This window comes from Brachycentrus maculatus, unplaced genomic scaffold (assembly GCF_059751285.1).
Source record: "Brachycentrus maculatus isolate JH-2025_06_01 unplaced genomic scaffold, ASM5975128v1 h1tg000495l, whole genome shotgun sequence".
Classification (NCBI taxonomy): Eukaryota; Metazoa; Arthropoda; class Insecta; order Trichoptera; family Brachycentridae; genus Brachycentrus; species Brachycentrus maculatus.
Window position 1 is genome coordinate 50,967 of NW_028281242.1, and position 26,625 is coordinate 77,591.

Genomic DNA, 26,625 nt, shown 5'->3' on the forward strand with positions numbered 1-26,625 from the left:
ATTAGCCGGGCGAGCCGAGTCGAGCCAAGCAACAATGCGGCGTCCGCCTCCGGTCTCCATTACATTTAATCACATAAACACGTACGCACTGTCATCTTTCCATTCGTTCTCGCCCGTTTGACATTCTTCGCGTAGTTTGGTGGACACACTCTAGGCAACTCGATAAAAAGTATTATTTCCCGCCCTAAAATGCATAGAAGAGTGAAAATTTCTAAAGCGGCAGCTACGTGCGCGAGGTGTTTCCAAAATAATACCGGGTTTTCATACAAAGATTCCGTTTTTGGACGATTCAAAACTTTGGTAGCTTCTTCAAATAGTGCGGCGAAAAAGGACTACCACAGTGATAATGGAGTGTACGGACACAGGCCTAATAATACAGATGAATCCAATGGTAATAATGAACTTTTTATATATAATATCATGTTATAAAACTTACGTAAGTTCTTTATAAGTTAGATATCAGGAATGCGTGGAGTATATACATTTTATGCATTGATAAGGGCATAAATAAGTACTTAGGTACTAAGTCAACGACCGCTCTACGAATGCAATAGCGACCTGAACATATTACGTGTTTCTAGACACCATAAAGTGACAATTTTGACGTTTAATGTCAATTTTGACAGCTGATTTTCGCACAGCTGATCTGTCATCGCGAACGTTCTGCAAAAATCTCTTACAAGTTTAAACTCTTGAAAAGTTCTCGACGCGATTGTTTTTTTCTTCATTCATAAATTATACACTTGACTACGTATTTTTACCTATGTATTCGTGTATGCAAGTCGTTGGCGAGCGAGTGAATTGTCGACGAACTTGACCTTCGCTCCCTGGATTGTGGTAATTATTAATTTAGTAATATATGAACCTCATAACGCTTTGTACTTATACGTTTTGACAGATAATAGTAGCTGTAGAGTGAATATAATATAGAATTTATTTTATTTTACCACACCGTCCTTATCTGTAATAGTATTATTAAAATAATTGAATGTAAATAGTACATATGCATTTTACTATCAGACATATTACCTACATATTATCCTTATTCATACAGCTTCAACTACAATAATTCACATTTTTCTTGATAGACATGTATTTTTTTTAAACAAGCAGCTGTGATTTTTTTTTATATTTATAAAAAAATATTTTCCAATCTTTATCAGTAGGTACCTAATGGTTCAAAGGTGCATCATATAGAAGCAGTGTTATCTTGATCGTTAAATACACTAATATAATGTATTTTGACTCCAACATGGTAACCAAACGAGCAAACCACTAACTATACTAGGGAAAGTAACATGTCTACAGAATTAATCTAATTTCATTAATTGAATCGGCAGTCACTTTGTGGTAAAAATTTATCCATTTTTAATTAATGTTTTACTTAGTAAAATAGTGGTATTTACTATGTAAAACATGAATTAGAATTAATCTAAATTAGGTGATATAATTTTTATGCTGATATTTCTTGCTTGAACTGCATTTTATATAATAATACAACTTTTTAGTTTTTCCCACTTTTTTATTTTATTTGTCAGTTTCGTCGTTACCGACTACATTAGACTGGTGGGAGACAAAACAAAGCAACAACAAAATGCTTTGTTATATACACAAAAAGGCAAGGGTGAAAACCATGATTCATTTTGAAGTAGTATTCTACAAAAATGCTGCCATATAAATTATTCAATTTTATTATTTTCATTATTGTATGTAATTTTTCTGACAAAATAAATTTAAGTTGAATAAATTCAAGTGGTGTATTATAATTTTAATAACATTAAAAATATGTTAATGGTTTTAAGCAGGATTTTATATAAAATTTATTATGGAAATGGATTTTAGCAGCTTTATTTAAATAACATATTGGTAAATCTGGAACTGTTGGTTGACAAATCCTTCTACCATACACTTGTATTGGGAAATCCGATGTTTGCTGAAAATTCAGAATCGGAGAAAAACTAGTTATATGTTGTTTTCAATGTAGAGTATTCAATTCAAACCCTTATCTGCACCCCAGTGGTGCATAGGGCACTGCATTATATAAACACAGTGTTATCTTGATCGTTAACACGAAGAAAAGGTGATCAGCCCTCCGCTTCCGGTACCAGTCCAGGGTAATATTGAATAAATATTAGAGTGAAAAAATCACTTTTATTTATATGACCTCCCCTGGGAATTGTACCCGGACCTCCAGAACGTTATACACTACAGAGGCGGACGCTCCGTATAGTATAGGTGACAATATAATACAAAAATATTATTGAATATTTTCTCTCATCCTTCTTTCAATGCAATCTAATATCGCCCGTGTCAAATTACAGTTCTTAGACAAACTTCACCGTAACTGATGTGTTAAATTAAGATTTCATTGTTTTTTGTCTATTCCAGTTTCTGAAGAGGCGGTGAGAGCACGGATTACTCACAGTAACTTCTACAGATTCGTTACCGCATATAGAGAACTGGGACACAAGACTGCTAAAACAAATCCTGTGGACTTGAGGAAAAACTATACGTAAGATTTTACCCTGTCAATACTAGTCTAGTACAGTGCCAGCTCCTTAATCCAAACTTAAATCGTGAAGTAGGTCATTCGGATTACTAAAGATCATCTCACTCCCACTGTTTTTAACTATTGATGGAAGAGCATTCCACGTCATCAATCCCGCTAGCATAGGCACATTCACTTTATAACTCAAATTTAGCGTGCTGGTTGCGAGCTGGTAAGATCACTTTATCCATATCATTTGTTGAAACTGATCAAAGTATGAGATGTCTATCAACCAAATTTTCTAGAATACATAGCTCTTTTAGATACTCTGGAGCCATATTATGTATTGATTTATATATGAGTAGACAGAGTTTATACTTGACCCTTTCAGAAGAGCATAACCAGTGCAGTAAGTGATGTAATGGGGTCCTGTGACTGAATTTAGTAACGTGTGTATCATATAGCTGGGAGACATTTTCTTACAATTTGTGAATAATTTTGAAATGCATAAGTAAGGATTGTTTTAGCGTATAGTTGTTTGATTGTCATGAGTTATTTTTTCTGAATATTTCCTCTGTGGAAGTTTACTTTCATTTAGTTTCATTGTGGATTATTGTGCAACATTATCGAATATGTAGTATGTCATTGCACCACCCTATCCGAAAATTCTATACTGTAGACTAGACTGATATAAAGCATAGTAAATTATCATTATCATTATCGTCATCTTTATAATATTGTTGTCAAGCGAGTAAGACTATAATTACAACTTAGCAATGTACTTGCAACTTTATTTACTGTCACCAATCATAACAAATATCATGTCAATTAACAACAAAATACCTGCGTGCTCCAACGAACTTTTAAAACACGTTTAATTATTCAGTAATATGTTGTTTACACTGAACTCACATACCTATTTATCCCCTTTCTTTATTTTATCAATAATTCTTATCTTAGCCTTGCATTCATTGCTTATTTCACCATTCAATCTATCTTACATATTTTTCATTAATTGATTCAGCAGTCACTTTGTGGTAAAATCTAATTACCAAGTAAAATATTAATTAAAAATTACATAGTTTTGTTGCATGTTTGTCAGGATAAAACTATGTAATTAAGAGATCGCATATTGACTACATTCAATTTACTTTCATCATAATATAAGTTTTATTTCTCATACCACACATATTGTTTTGACGTTAAAGAAAACACTTCGTTTTTTACCACTTGAGTTTTATTATAGACTACATGTTTCAGAAGTTAAACTTCCATCATTCAGGTCTGTATAGTTATTATACAGACCTGAATGATGGAAGTTTAACTTCTGAAACATGTAGTCTATAATAAAACTCAAGTGGTAAAAAACGAAGTGTTTTCTTTAATCATTGTAACACGTCTTACCACAAAGTTAATGCCGAAACAATAAATAAAATAAAAATTTTGACGTGGTTGATTTCCAAAGAATTTATAATAAAGAGGTCAACAAATAAGAGAGTGAACTTCAATGTAACAAATAATTAGCCATCCAAACCTCAATATAACAAATCACTCAAGATACCAATTTTTTTCAAAGCCCCTAGAAAATCATTTTATCGAGGTTCCACTGTATATTAATTACATTATCACGTAATAAACATTTTTATCCAAAATTCTACTTGCTCAAATTTAGATACATATACAAGAGATAATTTTTATTTGCCTGTTCAAAGCAATGTAAATATATATTTACTTTGCAAATCACAGTTTATTCTATGTACTTACATATTATTTATCTCTATGTATTCTGCATATCTTCATAATCAGTTATTTTCGGGAATTTATCTTATATGAGATCTCTTTCAACACAGGCTAACATTTTTGATGGCACTATAATAATAAATATGTTGTTGTCATGTTACATAATAATTCTTTACACTTTAACACATTTGCGTTCGGGTATTTTCTAGACAAATTTGTCGAGAACGAGGGTAAATATTTGATTTTTGTGCACAAAATCAAGTTCACAGTAAAATAGCCATCTCTTTTTAACTAAAGGTTATTTTTTAATGAAAAATTCGTTTTGTTGCATAAAAATGATTAATTTATTATGTAATTAACATTTTTTTAGTTTTTTACGCAAAACAAGTCACAAAATTGAAATATGTAGGTGAAATACAGAAAGTTGTGGAAAATTCCGAAAAATAATTATTTGCTAGTCCACGGCGATGTTCTCTTATTCTAATTTTTAGACTTCTCGCAGTTTGGCCAGTATAAATGAATAAATATCCATGTATCTTTTAAAAATTAATGCTGTATGGATATTCAGTAATGGGGATAATAGTGAACATTACACAAGTGTATAAACTAATCGCTTAAGCCAGCCAAATGCCAGGTTGTATGCCCTGAGACGCTCATACCTCCATCTTTTGTATAAAAACATACGATAGATGTTTCATCTTAAGTTGAAACAACTATAAATAATATCGAGTTTAGTAAAGTTGAGATATAAGCAGGTAATGGACTGTCAATACTGGAAAGATCTGATTGGAAGCCAATATAAAAATCGTTGAGTTGTTTTTAAATGACATTCTTATCAAACTGTCAAACTATTAGTAGTTCTCTCTTAGGCTATGTTCAGATGAACTGATTTATATGCTAGTATTTAGGTTTTGTACTGACATTTCTTGGTGGAACTGCATTTTATGTAATAAAATAACAACCATATAGTTTATACATTAAATGTTTACGTTTGAGTCTACTCAATTGTATTTCTTTTTTTTTTAAACACATAAAAATATAATTTGTGATAATTGTTTCGCCTGGTTATGGATTTTTCAAACTAATGTGAAGATTAAATGGACTGAGGGTCCTTATATAGCTATACAATTCTAGGTACTTCAGTAATAATTGTAACATGTGCAGTAACAGTTTTGTACATTTATGTACAAAAAAATATTTACTAAGTATTTTATTGTATTACAAGCTAGGATCAAAATGTCCAGTTTTTTTTTATGTTCAATTTTTCGAGGTTCAGTCAGTAGAGTTTGGCAAAGAGTTGATTGAGAGAGGATAATTTTTTGCCAGTTAAGACTCCAGCACGATTCATTTAATTTGTTTTCATCGCTGCAAGGATGGTACTAGATTAACTCACACTCAAAACTATGGAGATTTTATCAGCGAATACTAAAGAACTGCTCTATTTAATGTTTCCAGGAAGTTGAAGGAGCTTCACCCGGAACGCTTTGGGCTTTCATTATCAGACCGGCTAGACTTCAAGGGAATATTGAACGTTCCCGAATCTAGTGGTACTCTAGAAGAAGCTATCGAACTTCTTCATAATCTGTACTGCAATCATTTATCTACAGAATTTACTTATCTTGAAGTGAGTACAAATCATTTTGTAAAAAAATAAATTTGTATTATTAACCTGTCCGGGAGTGAGTTGCTACAGACAAAACTGTATCCGGGGTGTTTATTCTTTTTTTATCATAGTCTATGGTAATATATATAAGCCATATATTTTCTTGAATATAATATTTACACCAGTAAACATTTTTTATATCAAAATTATCCACGTTTTATTTCATGGGTTTTCTATTACAGCATCCTTACAACGATGTCACACAACTTTGCTTTGAGTAAAATGTCGTGGGTAAAACAGAAAAATAATCTGAAGTGTGATTTTAGTGTTTAAATTCAACCACAGATGGCAGTACAAGTACCATTTTTTAAATAAATGTCACTGGGCTTTAGTTATAAGTTCATATACGCCCATACTCCTTTGAGGAAAGTTTTTGGACGAGTATCTACATCCACACTGCAAATCTTCATGGCATTGCAAATCTTAATACTTCTTAAGCTATTGCTTTAAAAGTTTTACAAATGTTGTATTCAAATATGCGCGAGTGTTTTTGTCACAGTTAAAACAGCTTTTTAACAACTGTGACAGCGCCATCTGTTGAACGTTACAACAACCCACGCAATACTGAAAATTGCTCATTACGGACTAAAATTGCATTGTGAAATTAAACATATTAAAATTTCGCTCACTCCTTTCAAGAACGTCAAAAATCAAAAACTTAATTTTTCAGGAGAACGTTTTTAAAGTTTAAAAATATAATACTATGTATTAAAAATAAATGTCAGGCCACTTATTGAACTTTTTACTGGGCAACAGATCTTTTTAGGTAAAACCTGAATGTTTTTTCTCCATTTGAAAAATATTTAGGATATTTAAAAAAAATATTGATCAATACCTTTTCTTCAAAATGCAAAAACAACACTTTCTGCCCTGTAGCGGGTAAATATTAAGTTAAAAATATGGCGCTTTTGCTGGGATATAGTACATTTTTTGGGCATTCCGAAAACATGCACAACTGAAAATTTTCAACAATTTTTGATTTATGATGTTCTTGAAAGGAGTGAGCGATATATGCTTTCTCTTTTCCTTCTTAACCATTTAACTAGACTAAACCACAGCAACGCATGGCCGGGTAAAGCTAGTAAACAATAATAATAACAATTTGTCATTGTTTCTCGAAAACAGTCGGAGCAAGAACGAGAATGGTTCTCCGAACGAATCGAGGGCATTCATTTCGAGGAGATGTCTCCATCAGACAAAGTGAATATAGCGCGAGAGCTGCTGAAATCGCAGGCCTGGGACCAATTCATGACGGTCAAGTTCCCTTCCGTCAAGAGGTACGGCGGAGAGGGGGCTGAGGGAATGATGGCATTCTTCACGGAGCTCTTCAAACTATCTAGCGCCGGTACTTTTCTTTATTCGCAGTATATTAATTTTTATATATCAACTAACTACCTAAAATTACGCGCCCAAGTTTATCCCTAATGCGGATAGCATTAGGGATAAACTTGGGCGCCTAGATGCTTATGAATCAGATCTGGGAATGCGGTGGGACCGCTTTCAATCTCAACTAACTAATTCAGTCTTCTCCTTGTGTCCAGTATTGAACAAAGGCCTCCCTCTTGGACTTCCACAGTTGTCTGTTGGAAGCGACTCTCTTCCAGTGCAGGCCCGCCACTTTTTTAATGGCATTGGACCATCTCGTCATACAAAGTGCTATCTAAAATTTTATTTTTAAATCCATTCTAACTAGGCTGAGGAAATAGAATGCCACATTACTCTGTATCAGCAAATATCCTTTGTCTCTTCCATATTTATTGGAATTATGAGCAGGGGTATATATGAGGAGATGGATGTGGTAGGGGAGAAGATTTTTCGCACAGATTGAGGTGGCGTTCTATTTTCTCTGGCTACCCCTGTAGAGAAGCGGGATGGCGATTAGTTAGTTTTTAGCAATATAAAAATTAAAATAATCACAATTTGCATTTAATACTTGTATATTTGAAGTAAAAAAAAATTATCTGAGTTTTTATCTGATTTCTCTTCGCTGTGTGGAATTATTTTGAGGATAATAAAAACAATAGTGTTAACCTGTCTTCTGATAACTCCTTTTTCATTTTGTATTGAATTACATTTTTGTATTAAATTTCAGATACAATAGAGAAAGTGATCTTGGGAATGCCGCATCGTGGAAAGCTAAACTTGCTCACTGGAATGTTGCAATGTCCTCCTGCAAAGTTATTCCTGAAATTTCGAGGTTTACCAGAATTTTCTCCGGATACCAAATCCATGTGCGATATACCTAGCCACTTCAGTAAGTCTTAATTTCTTTATTGTTTTTTCCTATTGGCTTAAATTAAAAATACAGGTTTTTTACTTCAAATTGGACATTTACCAATCAAATTGGATGTGTTACATACAAAACAAATTGAGCATTATATTGTATTTTATAAAAAAGGTAGAATTTTTAAAAATATAATCATATTAGTACTACTTATGCCGTCAGTGTGAATACCTGACCACATCTTTTATTCTTAAGATTAATAAGTATGTTAATCCTGAAGTTGGCAAGCCTGCGCGTCGTGCTGTCATAGTCTGTGTGCGCGATGTGCTCTCAAATTTGCAAACCTGATTTTCAACTGTATATGTTTACCTGCGCTTCTTTGTTAGTGGCGGATAGCTCTTGCAACATCCAAATACCATCTTAAGCAATTTCCCAATCGGATTTAAATAAAACCGCACTGTAGACCATGAAGATCCAAATTTATGACTCAATTCTTCAATGGTTTGATGTACCTTTACCATGCATAGACGCAAACTGCTTCAAACCTGACTGTTTCAAAATAATGACGTAATTCCTGGTCCACCTAATATATTTCAAAGTTAATTTCGGACACCATAAGTCTCTTAATGCAGCATTACTTATTGTCTTTTCTTTGTGTTTTAGGTGTTTCACAAAAAATTGAGATTGATGGGGGCTCATTTCAAATCTCTATGTTGAACAACCCTTCACATCTGGAGGTAAGAATATAATTTGTTGAAAAATATTTTTTTTATCCCTCTGTACCACAGGCTGCATTCCATATAGGCAGAAAAGCTGTGCCTATCCTAAGTTACCCATGTAATATGTAAAAATGCATCCAGTACCTACCCTACCTTACTAAGTAATACATACCTAGCTTACCTTAGTACCTACCTCTACTGCCTACTCTAATTAATTATCTGTGCACGCCACTGCTCTACACATATATTTTAATTTTTCACCATCTTCTGCTACTAGTTTGTTTCTGGACATATGCCTTTCTCATGGTCATCCACAGCATCACATCCTGGACTTTGACCAGTTTATTTTTATCTTTCAAATCATCTTATATACCTATATACGCAGATATTGAATTTGTATTCATTTAAATTTTATCAAAATATAATTTTTAACCAAGATTTTAATTCATATCTCTACGTAAATAAAGAAGTCTTTTAAGGTAGGAATATGAAAGTATGGGCGTTGATAGGGCTTATGATCTATCATTGCCTGATTTATGTGATCACTTTATACACGTGTAACATTCACCATTCTACACATGATTGACAACCGCACTACAAAATTTTCAGAATGTTGTAAATTATGCTTCAATTGAAAATCAATATAAATCTTCATATAAATTACTCCAAAATGGAGAAAATCCAGAATTTCTGAAACAAAAATTTAGACACGCTCAAAATAATATTGTATTTTTATTTTTAGGTTGTGAATCCCGTTTCGATGGGAAAAACTCGGTCCAAACAACAAATCCTCAAGGAAGGAGACTATTCTGATGATGTGAACTCAAGATTAGGCGACAAAGTCATCAATATTCAGGTACTTATTTATGCAGTACCTACTTACATGCTTACCAATCTCTAGGGTTTTTCGTAATATTACAAACATACATTGCCAAGCTCTTGTGTTTGTTTATTCTTACATTGAAATTACTTTTACAGGTAGGTCATTAAATGTGTAGTAATATAAAAATATTTTTATAAACATAACATTATGACTTTATTATTGTTGGAAGCCATCTAATCATATTTTATACAAACTATAAGTAGAAGGCGAAAGCCGACGAAACTCGGTTTATACAAATTAGATGTAAAGTGTGGAAAACTTTTATATGTACCTGCTAAGTATCGCTTATCGTTACATGTCAAAGAGTGTGCCTACCTGCTGATTCTATAATTTTATATATCGAAGGGACCATAAGGGCGCTTGTCCACTATCCAGAATTTTACCATCCGGCATTCCGGTTTTGAAAAATGAAAGCGACTATGACAGTTTAGCGTGATCGTTTACGCGCAACGTGTTCACGCACCGATCAAGGGCTCCAATCCGAAGAAAGATGGACAAAAGCACAAGCCAATCCAAGCCAATCATCGTTTTAAAACGCTAACTGATGTGCCGGAGGGTAAAATTCCATGTAATTCCGTGTAGTGGACAAACGCCCTATAACAAAGGATTATAAAAAACGAATCAAAATTTTTATCAACCAAATGAATTATATCTACCGTTAGAGCATGATAAATACATTGTTGATAAATAATAAATAAAAATGAATACATTTTTCTTAATACGGTTGTCCAAATTAAACATTCCTCAAAAGAGTATGGGCGTACGTAAGAGTATGGACCACGCTTATAACTAAAACCTGGTGACATTTGTTTCTAAAATGACACTTGTACTGCCATCTGTGGTTGAATTTAAACACCAAAACCACACTTGCCAGTACAGTTTTGACCGCAGAAACTCTCTTCTAGACAAGTTATTTTATGAAAATGTATTTTTTACGTGAAAAAGTTTTTTTTATGACAAATCACTTTTATTTTATCTATTTTTATTGTGTTTAGAGGTATTTATCCCTCTATGTGTTCCACATTCTATAGTTCCATGGGGATGCTGCATTTGCTGGTCAAGGAATAAACCAGGAATGTCTCATGATGGCGCAAACCCCTAACTTCGATATTGGCGGGACAATTCATGTCATTGTCAATAATCAGGTATTTTATTAAATTTTAAATCACATTTTTTTGAGTAGGTTTGCACAGAAACCCCGAACCAATGTAAGAGAACCAATCTCAACTCGTGACTTATTAAGACTTGACAAAACAAACTCGCCATTTCAATTTAAACTAATTAATCATCATGCTACTTCTCCGCAGGGGTAGGTAGAGAAAATAGAATGCCACACCAATCTGTCTTTGCAAACATTCTTTATTTATGAGTCAAAAGTATTTTAAATACTTGATCATGCCAAGTATTCTTCAGTTCTATTTCCAAATTCATTAGCCTCATATTTTTTACCATTCTTATTTCACTCATTCGATTCACATGCCCAAACCATCTCAACTTATCTCAGCCTTGCATTCCTTATTTCAACATTCAATCATATATCGTTTTGCCCTACATTCATCTGAGAGAATACATTTCAACTGCATTCAGTCTACTTTCATCCTTCTTTTGCCAACTCTATGTTTTAGTTCTATACATTGTAAATAATTGCAAAATAATACAATGTAATGCATTCATAGAAAAAAATACTAAAAAACATTTGCCACCTATATTTATAGACTAACTCCATGTTTCACTTCCTTACATTAGGGTTGGTAGCATGACTCCGTTATATACCATAGTGTTTATCGTATACCCACACACGGCTATACCTGTGCGAGATTTTTCATATTTAAAATATATATAAATTAATGCATGTATGTACATACCATGAAATGATGTTACGTGAAATGCAAACAAAAAATTATTTATTAATTATTTTACAGATTGGTTTCACTACTCCCGGAGAAAGAGGTCGTTCGAGTCGCTACACTTCAGATCTTGCCAAAAGTATTAATGCACCCGTTTTGCATGTCAATGGTGATTACCCAGAGGTATGAATATATGTATTTCATCAATAAATTTAATAAATTACTTCATCAATAAATTCTAGACATGTACTATAGAAACCCTTCTCTACCGCCCTCAGCTGGCCGGCTACTCCAGCTGATCCCAACTTGCTAAACGAAAAAAATTTTTTCTACTTTTTTTACTATAGGCTTCAATTTTTGTATGCATGTTGTATTGTATATGTGTAAAGAAACGTATTCCTTCAGTTTTTGAATTTGAAAAGTGTTCCGCCGATAAAACAGAGTGCGACAGAGAAAAACCAAGATGGCGGCGTATGTCATTTTTCAGAAGAACTTAATAAACAAGTATTGTTTCTTTGTTTTTTCAAAGCAATATGAGTACATATTAAGTTTTATTTAAAATTTATTAGTGTTATTTTAAACTTCAACTTGAGAATAAAAGTAAAACTTTGTATTAATGTGTGACAAAATTTCTGAACATGTGGTTTACAAAGACATATTTTTACTAAGGGTATTTCGCTCACTCCTTTCAACAACGTCATATATCAAAAATTGTAAATTTTCAGTTGTGCATGTTTTCAAAATGCCCAGAAATGTTCTATATCCCAGTAAAAGCGTCATATTTTTAACTTAATATTTACCCGCTACAGGGCAGAAAGTTTTGTATTTGCATTTTAAAGAAAAGGTATTGTTTAACAATTTTTTTTAAATATACCAAATATTTTTCAAATGGAGAAAAAACATTCAGGTTTTACCCAAAAAAATCTATCGCACAGTAAAAAGTTGAATAAGTGGGTTGATATATATTTTTGATCCATTGTATTATATTTTTAAACCTTAAAAATGATCTCCTGAAAAATCAAGTTTTTTGATGTTGTTGAAAGGAGTGAGCGATTTGTGAACTACAACACGGAATTTTACCGTCCGGCACTTCAGTTAGCATATAAAACAGATGATTGGCTTGGATTGGGTAGTGCTTTTGTCTTTCTTTCTTTCGATTGGTGTGCTCGAACGTTGCGTGATCACGGTGCGCTTAAATTCGATCACACTAAACTGTCGCAGTCGCTTTTATTTTTCAAAACTGCCAGATGGTAAAATTCCGTGTAGTGCACAAGCTGCGTAAGAATGTAAAACTGTTTCATTTCTACTCATTTACTTTTGAATTGCCTGAGATAGCCACATCAACTTGATGTGGCTATTTCAGGCACATTGATACGTATGGGTGTTTGTACTGTCTGATATAGTAATGCTTATATTGTACAATGCATTACTTGCACATTGCAGATTATTGTACGCATGTTTAAAGTATCTTGTCGCTAAGGTATTTTTACGCATGTGCCCCCAATGCACGGATATGTATTTCTTTATTGTTCTTATACATGATTTGCCCCCACGGTTGTAGTCTGTCTCACTCATGTCACTGTCACAAGGAATGGAAAAAATCATATAATAATAGTACAAAATTAAGTCCAAAACAGAATATGCACGGAAACTCATTTGCGCTTGCGTGGAGATATAGAAGATAGTTTGGCAATAGTTCTAGAAAGATCCTTTCTCTACAAAAAATACTGGATGTTAAAAGTGAACCTTAACAGTATATAATAAACTAACTAATTTACTAACCATCACACCGCTTCCCTGTAGGGGTAGACAGAGAGAATAGAACGCCACACCACTCTGTCCTTGCAAACATTCTTCGCCTCTTCTACGTTCATGCATCTCCTCATACATACCCGCCGATTGTTTCGACTCCATATATAATACATATTTTGTTTTGGGTTGTTCTTCAAAATCCTTAAAATCTAGTGAATTTTTTCAGTTGGTGGCAAAAGCGACTCGATTAGCTTTTGAATACCAGCGGAAATTCCGGAAAGACATTTTCATCGACTTGAACTGCTTCCGGAAATGGGGCCATAATGAAGTGGACGATCCTACTTTCACCAATCCATTGCTCTATAAATTAATCAATGAACGAAGGTACTGAAATTAATTTTATTTATAAATCTTTTTACATCCTAATGGCCAGTACATATAAGCAAATTGCTTCATAAATGCGTTTGGCAAACCCACCGGTATTTTCAGAATTGCAACCTGGCAACTATGGGGATAGTGAGAATGGCCAACCTGGTGACATTACAGAACGGTATCTTCACCTTGAGCCGTCGTGCTGAATTATAAACGAAAATATATTTTTTTTAAAACACGGGACAACATGACATATGACAGAGACAAACTGATTTCCGCCACTTTATGTGCGGCCGAAAACCAACAATGAACGGATTTCCCCAAAATGCATGGCTGACGGGAAATATTGTAGACAACACTATTTCCCTATGCATTTATGAAAACATTCACACGTTTATTCTTCTTACCCTTTTCTGCATCCCGTGGTGCATAGAGCACTGCATTGTTTGGGCGTAGTGTTTTCTTGATTGTAAGCTACATAAATACAAGGTGATCATTCTGACACTTCGGGTACCAGTCCTGCGTAATATTAAATAAATATCAGAGTGAAAAGTCACTTATATCTATTTTGACCCTCCCAGAGAAACGAACCGAAAACCTAACAGAAATATATTGACGCCTATTATATCAATTCATTGTTCCAATTTTATGAATTTTTTTCACCACAAACCAGTAGAAAATTTCATTGAAAATGTGAATTTAGCTAAACAAAACAACATTCTTTTATTTATAGGTCCGTCCCAGATCTTTATTCAGAAAAATTGATTGAAGAAGGCGTTTGGACTAAGGAAGATGCTGATCAGGTGGTTTTACAACATACGAAGTGGTTGGCAAATGAATTAAAGAATTTAGACAGCTTCAAACCAGATGTAAGATTTTCTTTTAAGCTTCTCATACACATATCTACAAAAAGAAATATCGTATGTTTAACACATTGTTGGCAGGTTTTTTTTATCAACTCCGATCCCAATTGGTATACTAATTACAGTTATATACTAATCACAAGTAACCGCAAACCCAACTCCGATCTATACAATATTATTTGACGTCTTGTGCTCCGATCCCAATTGGTATACTAATTACAGTTATATACTAATCACAAGTAATCTCACTAACACTCCGATCCCAATTGGTATACTAATTACAGTTATATACTAATCACAAGTAACCGCAAACCCAACTCCGATCTATACAATATTATTTGACGTCTTGTGCTGTACCAAAAGTAAGCAAATAGAACGCTTATAAGCATCTCTCGCTCTCTACTTACAGTATGTTGAAGATGCTTTTAAATGTTTCCCACAAACAATGTGTTCATATGGACCTAGCATTTTTAAAATTGCTATTTAGTCAGCATCTTGTGATCATTCGCGATAGGTTAGACGCAGTAAACATGTCAAAGCTTCACAAAGAATTTTAAAAGTATTTTAAGCAACCAATGATTACACTGCTTACCCTACCTACTATCACCGCATTACTCCATGTTTTATATGTATTTGACATCTTGCAGAAACCATATTATCAAGAACAGTGGTCCAACATTGTTCAAGCACCGAGTGCCATCGAAACCTGGGACACTGGGGCAAGACTGGAAGAACTGACTCTTATTGGAACCAAATCTGTCCAGTATCCACCTGATTTTGTAAGTTTTACTACATAAAGTTTTAACCTTAATTAAAAATCTAGTCTGGAGCATACTCTTGTATGGAAGCAAAACATGGACTATCGGGCAAGCAGAACGGGGGTGGCTGGAGCCGTTTGAGATGTGATGCTACAGGCGCACGTTCATTGATCATTTTTTATAATATTTATCAATTGCCCTAGAAAATTCTCCTTGCCTATTATGTAAACTAAACACTTATCCCTTTCACTGCCTACACTGGGGTACTTCTAGAAAATTTGGTGATGGACTTACAATCTTGTATTTATTTAGATTGGCAGTGACAGGTATATTGAAAGCTTTTAAATGTAAATTCACAGTAAAATTGGGATACAATTTTATATTGTTTCACATTTTCAATAAATTTCGCCACATAGTTCAAAAAAAAAAATTGCTTATCAAGAGCAGATCTGTCAGGAAGCCTAGATGCTTCTGTATCAGATCTGGGCATGCGGTGGGACAGCTTTCAATATTGCCTATTATGTACAAGTATTTATAAGAAGTTAGAATTTTAAAACAAAAATATCAGAGATATTGCTTAATTAGCAGAAGTATTTAAATATATTTCTTTTTGTAAGTTCTCAATCTGTTTTGTATATTCAAGGCCATATGTTATTTTGTTCTGGTTAACAATATCCTTTTAGTGGTATCTGTTGGCAAAATAATATTGCTTTGATCTTTTTTATATTCATATGACATACGCAAAGACTCGTATACAAGTCATCCGTGGCGAATGTGTTGCCTTCTGCTTCCTGCTAAATCTATTATTTTATACCATACCCTTTTTTTTAATATCTTAATGTTTTTTAATAGTTTTATAACATAAATGTGGAATTGTTTAATTGGCTTTTTTTTAACGTAACTATTTTTGTTAATGTAATGTAATTTTTATTATTGTTTATGTAACTATTGTTTATTATATTATTTTTTTATATGTAAAGCTGTACAATTCCCGAACAAATAAAAACAAAATATAATAATATTTCATTTTTCAGGCAATTCACCAGCACATCAAAAAAAATCATGTGGATTCCAGATTATCTAAAATTGCGGAAGGAGCAAAAATCGACTGGGCAACCGCTGAAGCATTAGCAATTGGTAGGCACATATTTTATATATTTAATTATTTTTTCATTATTATTATCGAATGAATGAAGATAGACCAGCAAAACAAATTTATGAGGCGAATATAGTTTGGAAATAGAAACAAAGGAAACCAAGGCAAACTTGACATGATCAAGTATGTCAAATACTTGCAATTTGTCAGGCTATAAGTCAGAATAATCGACGGGTATCTATGAATGTGAAAAAGGTCAAGAATTTTTACAAAGACAGATTGGTGTAAAAAAAATGGTAGCACAAGTACGGGGGGGGGAAGCGGCGTAACGCTTAAGGTGGAGACTGACCGGAGCATTTCGTCGTAACATCGCTCGCGGCAAGCATCACCGAGCATCCGAAACTATGGATGGAGCGCTCAGCTCGGTGTACTGACTGCCTGAATGCTCTCATCGTAACGTGTTACGTTACGACGAATTGCTCTGGTCAGTCTCCACATTCCATTTTTATGAATATTATATATATTATTACTAGTTCAATCTCAGAAATTCAAATGACATTATAATAACATACATACATTAGGGTGTCCTTTATTTGGCAAAGAATAAGACTATCGATATAATTGATATGACATTCTTTTCTCTCTGCCTGCCCTTCCGGTAAACTGGCATGATGGTTAGTTAGATTTGATTTTAGCGTTTATTATTAAGTTAGAATTTAGCGTTTAACGTTATGTGTGGATAGTACATTAACATTGTTTTTTCAGGATCACTGTTACTCTCTGGGCATAATGTTAGATTCAGCGGAGAAGATGTCGGTCGGGGTACCTTCGCCAACCGACACATAATGCTGGTGGACCAAGAAAGCAATGATATCTTCATCCCTCTCAACTCCCTTGTCCCGGAACAGAAGGCCTTTTTGGAGGTAAAAAACACCAAAGGTTTTATTAAATTTGAACACCCATGGATGGAGTTCTGTTTAAAAATTTAATTTAAAATTAACCACTTTGTACTCTTTTTTTTCACAAAAATAGAACTCAAAATGTCTGGTATATGTTTAAAAAAAATGCTTAAAAAATTATCTTCCACATTCATTCATCTCATACATACCCGCCGATTATTCCATCTCCTGACCTGACCACTTCCAAACATTTGTCATGCTCCTATACCAACTACATTCACCTTATAAATTTGTTTAACCGTTCTTTCCTCACTTATTGGTTCCACGTGTCCAAATCATCTCAACATGCCTTTTTTAAAATTTTATCAAGAATGCTTATCGCAGCCTTGCATTCTTCCCTTATCTCACCATTTGAACATCTATCCTACTTTGTTTTTCTGCACATTCATCTAAAAGATTGCATTTTAACTGCATTTAGTCTACATTCATCCTTCTTTTGCCAACTCCGGGCTTCACTTCCTCACATTACGTTTGGAACTAAGACTCCATTGTGCACTGCCAGTTTAACTTTTAATTAGTTAAAGAGTTTAATTGCTGTAACTAAATTGAATACACCATTGACTCTGTTCCCAGCATTCCCTCTGCGTTCTTTATCATTATCAATCTTTCTATCCCTAAAAAACATACGTCTCGAAATCATTTGTAAAATTTCCTCATTTACTACTGTTTTACATCCAGATCTACATTCATTTCTCTCAAAAACAGTGACTTTGGATTTCTCATCATTCATAAACAAATCACTTTCCTGGAACACATTGCATACACTGTACACCTTCAACAATCAAGATAACACCGCTTCTTTACGTGCAGTGCCCTATGCACCATTAGGTGCGAGTAAAGGTTAGAATGTGAAGAGACCATAGTATTTTACATGATTGCATTTTTTATTATTTTTTTTAATTATTGACATATACATATTTAAAATATTTTTTGCAGAGTCCCACCAAGCCACCTTGTATGTCTTGTCGGTGGAGTTATTTTATATACATTTTTTACTGTTTTTATCCATTTTAACCTAATATAAACACAAAAAACAAAGAAAAATATTAAGAATATTAACTATTTTACAATTTTCATAACCAAAATTGAAACATGGGAGCCAGATGTTAGTTAGGATCATAAATTCTGCTTTCTGTACCATTTGTCTGCATTTCAGGTGGCTAACAGTATTCTTTCTGAAGAGGCAGTGCTTGGATTTGAGTATGGAATGGCTGCAGATAATCCCGACAACTTGGTGATTTGGGAATCTCAATTTGGCGACTTCTTCAACGGAGCTCAAATAGTCATCGACACGTTCATCGCATCTGGTGAAAGTGAGTATCAACAAAGATGGATAAGTTGTTTGCTTTCTGTCATTGGCTGGTTTAAGTGGCATTGATTAGTGTGAGTTTTGGCAGATGCCACAGCGTAGTCGGTTAGATCAGTAGTGTTAAACTCAAAAGGTGCCAAGGGCTGCATAAGGCATTTTGGGTACACCGGCGGGCCACATCAATAAAACTCAAAAATCTCATTTTCATTTTTATATAACTTTAGGTGAATAATTTATTATCAAAGACAGTCACATGAGGTACAGTAGATCCAACTCAATGATTTTGTAAAAGAATATCATATGTTCCTGTACAAAAAATGATTTCAATGAAGAATTAACATAAATGAAAAATATAATCGCCGTTAGCCGTGGGCCGCGAGTTTGACAGGCTTGGGTTGGATGCTCTACTGCGAAACTGACCTAGTGGATTCGGTTCCATCCAATTGGGAATTGAATTGTATAAATATTCATTTTCTATTTGCTTATTTATTTTATTGTTCGTTCATTGTTCCTTCGCCTCCGTAGTGTAATGGTCAGCACGATCGGCTACCGTTCTGGAGGTCCCGGGTTCGATTCCCAAGGGGGGTAAAATAAATAAAGTGATTTTTTCACTGTCATATTTATTCAATATTACCCTGGACTGGTACCTGAAGCGGAGGGCTGATCACCTTTCCTTCATGTGTAAACGATCAAAATAACACTGCGTTTATGTGACGCAGTGCCCTATGCACCATTGGGGTGCGGATAAGGGTTTTATTATTTTATTATTATTATATGAAAGAAAATTGTTTTTGACATTTGAAAATTCCTATTTTATGAGAATCTCGTGATTGTTCGTGAACACAGTGAACTCTTTATATTTTGTTGCCTTATTATTATATTTTATTTAAGAAGAAATATTTGTGTTTTTATTTTTTACAAAAATACTTCAATTTCATACTATTTATTTCTGTGAGCCTAAGCGGCTCATTATAAGAAATACATAGGTATCATGTTGTAGTAGAATGGGTTCGAACCGAGAAACTCTAACTTAAGAGTCTGCGACACTAACCGCGGGACCACAACCCGACACAAATTAATTGAGAAAACAATAAAGTGAATGTTTTTAGTTACTATAACCTTACTTTTTTTTGTCAACAGCAAAATGGATGAAGAGTAATGGTCTAGTTATGCTGTTACCTCACGGCTATGATGGAGCGGGAGCCGAACACTCCTCGAGTCGGATGGAAAGGTTCCTCCAAATAACTGACAGCAAGGAGAACAAACCTGACGGCGAGGATGTCAACATGCAGGTGATGAATGTCACCAAACCGTCGCAGTATTTCCATCTTCTAAGGAGACAGGTGAGTTATGAAATTGAGGTTCGGCATTTGCCTTTTTTGTAATTTTTTGTATAAAGATTTGTTCTTTGCTTGTCACACGTATCGCTCACTCCTTTCAAGAACGTCATAAATCAAAAATCGTCCATTTTCAATTGTGCATGTTTTCGGAATACCCAGAAAATGTACCATATCCCAGCAAAAGCGGCATATTTTTAACTTAATATTTACCCGCTACAGGGCAAAAAGTGTTGTTTTTGCATTTTGAAGAAAAGGTATTGTTTAATTATTTTTTTAAATATACTAAATATTTTTCAAATGAAGAAAAAAACCTTCAGGTTTTACCTAAAAAGATCTATTGCACAGTAAAAAGTTCAATAAGTGGCTTGATATTTATTTTTAATACATTGTTTTATATTTTTAAACTTTAAAAACGTTTTCCTGAAAAATCAAGTTTTTTGATTTATGACGTTCTTGAAAGGAGTGAGCGATATGGCGTATTCTGGAATCTTCTTGCTGCTCCCGGAAATCAGAGTCCTGTACAACTCTTGATCAGGGCCATGTATTCTATACAAGCAGTGCCTCTCTCACATTGTTGTTGGGTTTTTTTTTTTCTCAACCCTGACCCTAATTAGTATACTAATTAGGGTCGTTTACTAATCACAATAATGAAAAACCCGATTCCGATCTGTGCAATGTTTTTTGGCGTCTAATATCACTTAGAAGATCCCCTCAGCGCCCAATGATGCTGGGACCGTTCACATTGGAAGTCTATTCCCTATACATATTTTCAAATTAATGTTTTTTCACTCTTATATTTATTTAATACATATTACCCTGGACTGGTACCAGAAGCATAAGGCTGATCTTCTTGCCTTCATATAATTATCTTTCAACTTAACATTGCGTCAATTTGATGCCGTGCCCTATGCATCATAGCGTGGAGGTAAGGGTAAGAAGAGAAAGCGCAAGACCAAAAACAAAAAAGGTTAGAATGTACTGTACATATGTTGACCGGAATGTAGTATATAATCATACTGTGCCATTTGCAGATTCTGCGAAACTATAGGAAACCTCTGGTGTTAATATCTCCAAAAACTCTACTCCGTATGTCTGAGGCTACCTCTACACTTCAAGAAATGGGATCTGGAACTCACTTTCTACCAGTCATAGGTAATATTCATTCTTGTTTACTTTAACCTTTTAACCGCGTTCACTTTGTTCCTGAGAGACGCCCGTGCGCGGCAGTATTTCGCCGTTTTTTAAATGATTACTTTTATCATGTATTTAGTTAAGAAACGATTTATTTTCCTAAGCAAAAACGTTCAATCGGATTCATTGTGCCTTTTTGGTACTCTATAATACACTGGTGTCAGATTATTCTTGAAATATATCATAATATAAACAAATAAGATCGTAACATAAATAAATCAAAGCACGCATCGTGTGTCACTCTTACCCACTGGCGATGCGTAGCGTCGAGAGTGAGACAGATATAGGGCATGATTATGGCGCAGACTTATTACCGACTGCAAGAAAAATCAGGGATCTGTTCTTTTATTTATCCTTGTGATGTTACAAAATATTAGTCAGATATTTCAACAGATGTCATAAGGCCAAGGATTGACGTATTATTTTATCCAAAGTTCCACACCATGAAAAAATCCCTCCAAGTTGAACTGAGGTTCGAAACTTGGAGTAAAGTAAAAACACATACGGTTATGTCAGCCGCGTACAGAGAATGTTTTGTGAAAACACATACGGTTATGCGAGCCGCGTGGATCCGGTTAACAATTGATTTAATGAGAAATTAATACAATTTAATCACAATATTTTATCAATAAAAAAACTCTAAATTTCAAAAAACAAACTTTACATTTGAAGTTTATCTCTTTATTGTTGGCTTGCACACAGTCTGTGACACCTTCGATAATCTTCATCATTCATTCGGCACATTATTTGGAACAATATGATACCTGAAATTCAGCCATAATATATCTGAAACAAGTCTTGATCATAATAATACTTGGCCTGAAACTTGAAACATTGAAGCTCTAAAGCTTAGCAAAAAACAAATAAGGATCCTAACTAGGATCTTGACAGGACACTGCAGACTAAGGAAACACATGACGAAAATTGGACTTCATGACTCCCCAGTATGCAGATTTTGTATGGAGGATAACGAAACGCCAATCCACATTCTCTACAATTGTGACACACTCGCTCACAAATGAAGTCACATCCTTGGAGGACCTCTACTGGACTCCGAGAAGGGGAAGCTCCTACCACCAAGACAGGTCTAGAGTTACATGACTCATGTAGGTCTTGGCGGTGAGCCTAATATGGTCACAGTGACATAAGAGATGCAAGATCCCTTCACCTCAAAAAAAAAAAGTTGATTCTTATATATCACAGCTCTCAAATTAAGACTTAATCGGTAGTAAACAGTTATCAGGCTAATAGAGAATTTAATGTTCCAATGAATTTTGTATTTATGTTTATAATTTTACTATTTTTATTAAATTAATGAATTTTTTATGAATAAATATATTTTTATTTACTTTTACTATGATATTTTAATAAGTCATATTTTTTCTTTAGGGGATGAATTAGCGGAGGCCCATAGAGTTAAGAAAGTCATTATTACGAGCGGAAAACACTTTTATGCCCTGGACAAAGAAAGAAGGGAAAAGCAGATATATGATGTCGCCATACTCCGCCTAGAGTCACTTTGTCCCTTCCCACTTGTGCACCTACAAACCGAACTTGCCAAATATACCAATGCTAAATGTAAGTAAAAAAAAAAAAAAAAAAAAGCACCTCAGTAGTGTAATGGTCAGCACGCTCGGCTTCCGTTCTGGAGGTCCCGGGTTCGATTCCCAGGAGGGGTCAAATAAATATAAGTGATTTTTTCACTGTAGTATGTATTCAATATTACCCTGGACTGATACCTGAACCGGAGGGCTGTGATCACCTTTCCTTCATGTGTAAAAGATCAAGAGAACACTGCATTTATATGACGCAGTGCCCTATGCATCATTAGGGTGCGGATAAGGGTTTTATTATTATTATTAAATGTAAGTAAAAAATTAATTGTTTTAATAGCATCTTGTTTTTCTTAATCTTACAAGCCTCATTTGTATGTTAGTTAGCATGCTATTCTAGCATGTGTGAGATCAGAGGTTCAATTACCAGCTACGTAATATATAGGACTTTATATAATGGTACAAACTTATCTATTCTTCTTCTTCTGTGCGTGTCATGTCAGGTCCCCTAATGTCGACTATCACTTGAGACTAATTGTCCTTGTCTCGGGCATCTCTAAACAGCGCCTGACAGTCCTGATTCTCATCCAATCTCGTATATTCCGGAGCCAGGAGACCTGTCTTCTGCCCACATTTTATTGCCATATACTCAAAGCTCCATATTTGAAACCATTACATTATTTTTTCCTAAATATTATAAGTTTATTTTTCACAAATATAGTAAATTTTTTTGATATGTATTACATTTTTATATCAAATAGTTATACAATATGCGTAATTGGCATTTATAAGAAATTACATATGTGCATGAGTACTTTCAAATTACAATAAGGAAAATTGTTTTTTAGTTGTGGCAACACTTCCTATAACGATAGTGTAATGACATTCAATATGGCACTGTTAGTTTGAGTTTTGACCGTTTTAACTGGTTTTTTTTTTGCCGAGTCATTGAACACTGGACATATCGTTCACTCCTTTCAACCACGTTATATATAAAAACTGTCAATTTTCAGTTGTGCATGTTTTCGGAATGTCCATAAAATGTACTACATATATCCCAGCAAAAGCGTCATATTTTTAACTTTATATTTACCCGTTACAGGGCAGAAAGTGTTGTTTTTGCATTTTGAAGAAACGGTATTGTTTAATTATTTTTTTAAATATACTAAATATTTTTCAAATGTAGAAAAAAAAACATTCAGGTTGTACCTAAAAAGGTCTTTTGCACAATAAAAAGTTCAATAAGTGGCTTGATATTTATTTTCAATACATTTTATTATATTTTTAAACTTAAAAACGATCTCCTGAAAAATCTAGTTTTTTGATATTATATATGACGTTGTTGAAAGGAGTGAGCGATATGTTACAGCGATATAAAAATAATTTTTCATATTTCTTTAAATTTTCAGCCTTCATTTGGAGTCAAGAGGAGCCACGTAACATGGGTGCCTGGTTCTTTGTGAAACCCAGATTTGAAAACTTGGCTGGCAGAAAGGTACATTTTAAACTTCCTTCTTTCTGCGAGAAGTGTGTTTATGCATTGAATTCTAAATCGGATGAATGACTGTGATTTCTTCTTGTAGATTGTGACTTGGCAAACTGACGAGATGATTCATTAATCAATTATCTTATTAATTTACCACTTTACGGTCCACGAGAAGATGTTATTGACATTTGTCTGATAGGTAGTCTGGTGTAAGAATGAATTCATACCTTCAATATAAATGTTTTAAAATAATGCATATTTCACTCTAAGGGCGTTTGTGCACTACACGGAATTTTACCGTCCGGCACGTCAGTTAGCGTTTTAAAACGATGATGATTGGCTTGGATTGGCTTGTGCTTTCCTCCATCTTTCTTCGGATTTGTGCTCTTTATCGGTGCGTGAACACGTTGCGCGTAAATTCAATCACGGTAAACTGGCCTAGTCACTTTCATTTTCAAAACCGGACTGTAATTACGGGTAGTGCACAAACGCCCTAATACTAATTTAACCATTTCATGATCATTTTTATTTCACAAAAATAGAACTAAAAATATCAGGTTGTTTTATTTATTATTTAAAGAGTTTACATAGTTTAAAAGTTATCCAGTTCAAAACAACAAAATAGAAGCAATATTGTATGTTTAAAAAAACTTTACTTAATATATAAATAAATATGTCTAACTATGATAATAAAAAATTTAAATTAAAAGATTGGTCATTTATCAAAGAATTTCCAATAAAAAGTGTCAAGAGCTCAATTGGATTGTTTATCTTATGTAACGCAAACAAGTCCAAACATACAAGCAATGCTCGGGTTAGCGCGATACGACACATACACGGTCTGCGAACACTTTTTTTTCATAATATTTTTGTTTTTCAGTTGTCATATGCCGGAAGAGAGGTGGCCGCGTGTCCTGCCGTCGGCGTTTCGAGTTGGCACAAAGAGGAAGCGCAGCATGTCATCGAAGCGCCTTTCAAAATGCCTTAATGGCATTGCTAATAGGAGAGACTTTATTTTAAAAATAACCCTCTATCTACTTTGAACATATCCGCTCCTTATGTGGGCCGTATGTAATCAGCAAACTGCCTCCGGACTCTTTATTTGACTAACTGACCCTTTGCACCCTCCAAAGTTAGGCCCGCATCCTGTAATCCAAACGAGAACTGCCTGTCAATTGTCAGCAACGCACATTCTTGGCGATTTAAACTTGATAAAAAGATGCGCCATCAACTGGACGACTAAATTGTCTGAAATTAGAATTCGTGGCTAAGCAGGGTTTAGAAGGAAATCTTAAAAGGATGTTTTTAATAGATTTTTGTCAGGATGTTGGTTTATTGACTAATAAATTAGTATAAAAAATCATAAGACTATCGATAACATTCTTATTGAAATCTGTAGAGAACTAAGGGAGATATTAAGGTTTATACTTTAGATATTTGAATAAAACGAAAAATGTGCATTCGCATACGTCATCGAACGTTTTATGACGTCATATGGTTTATAGCGCTGTAATAGTAGTAGTGTGGTTACCAATACACCACCATTTAAGTTATACAAATATGAGGGGAGGGGTTGTGAGAGGGTGGACCATAGACATCAACAAATAGAGCCGCCAATAATTTAGCAATGCTACCAATATTGAAATAAGTCCATCGTTTCTGTGACGTCATTCATTACCAACTTACGAAGACAGCGTATTTACAAAGTCAAATTTTCCTCAAGAAAATAATGAATGAAAATATTGATTATATTGGCTGTTATAAACACAAAACGAATCTAATACAAACCTTTATAGGTTGAATATGTTAAATTATATATTCTTACCGTCTGATAATGATCCATTACCTTGATTGGTATTTACAGATAATAAAATCAGGGGTAATCAATAATTTAACTAATTTTATAAAATTAATTTTTTCAATATAGTTGTAATTTCTTCTATTACAGTTATTTATAGAGCATTTTAAACTGCATTTATCATTTTGATACGACTATGTAGATTTTAATGTTTAGTTTATTTTGGTGCCCATAACTATTTTTTGGATTTTAATGGATAAATTTATATATGCTCCCATCACCTCATCATAATTTTACAGTATTTTTTATGGTCCATAAAAAGTTGTAATTTTTTTTATTTACTTAGAAGATTTTTCTCAAACAATTTGTATGAATGTTATATAATGCAATAGAACCTCAATACAACAAATTTTGGAGTTTTGTAGAATTCAATATATTGAGTGATTTGTTAGATTCAGGTTTGGATAGCTAAAAACCCGGTTTATTAAAGTTCATTCGAACCCTTATCCGCACCCCAATGGTGCATAGGGCACTGCATCATATAAACGCAATGTTATCTTGATTGTTAACACACAAAGGAAAGG

At 33.9% G+C, this 26,625-nt stretch overlaps 1 protein-coding gene across 1 annotated transcript; it reads left to right on the top strand.

Annotated features, from left to right (window-relative positions):
* On the top strand, positions 1–25,603 carry LOC148301973 (putative 2-oxoadipate dehydrogenase complex component E1 homolog). The gene is made up of 20 exons (XM_088272371.1): positions 1–391; positions 2,389–2,512; positions 5,684–5,852; positions 7,017–7,236; positions 7,984–8,145; positions 8,779–8,852; positions 9,577–9,690; positions 10,749–10,862; positions 11,640–11,747; positions 13,543–13,700; positions 14,422–14,557; positions 15,199–15,330; positions 16,344–16,446; positions 17,171–17,328; positions 18,521–18,677; positions 19,814–20,016; positions 21,045–21,165; positions 22,594–22,782; positions 24,167–24,252; positions 25,124–25,603. Exons 1-20 carry the CDS (start codon positions 190–192, stop codon positions 25,229–25,231), a joined length of 2,838 nt encoding a protein of 945 aa, XP_088128497.1. The 5' UTR covers positions 1–189; the 3' UTR covers positions 25,232–25,603.
* Positions 25,604–26,625: the final 1,022 nt, after the last annotated feature.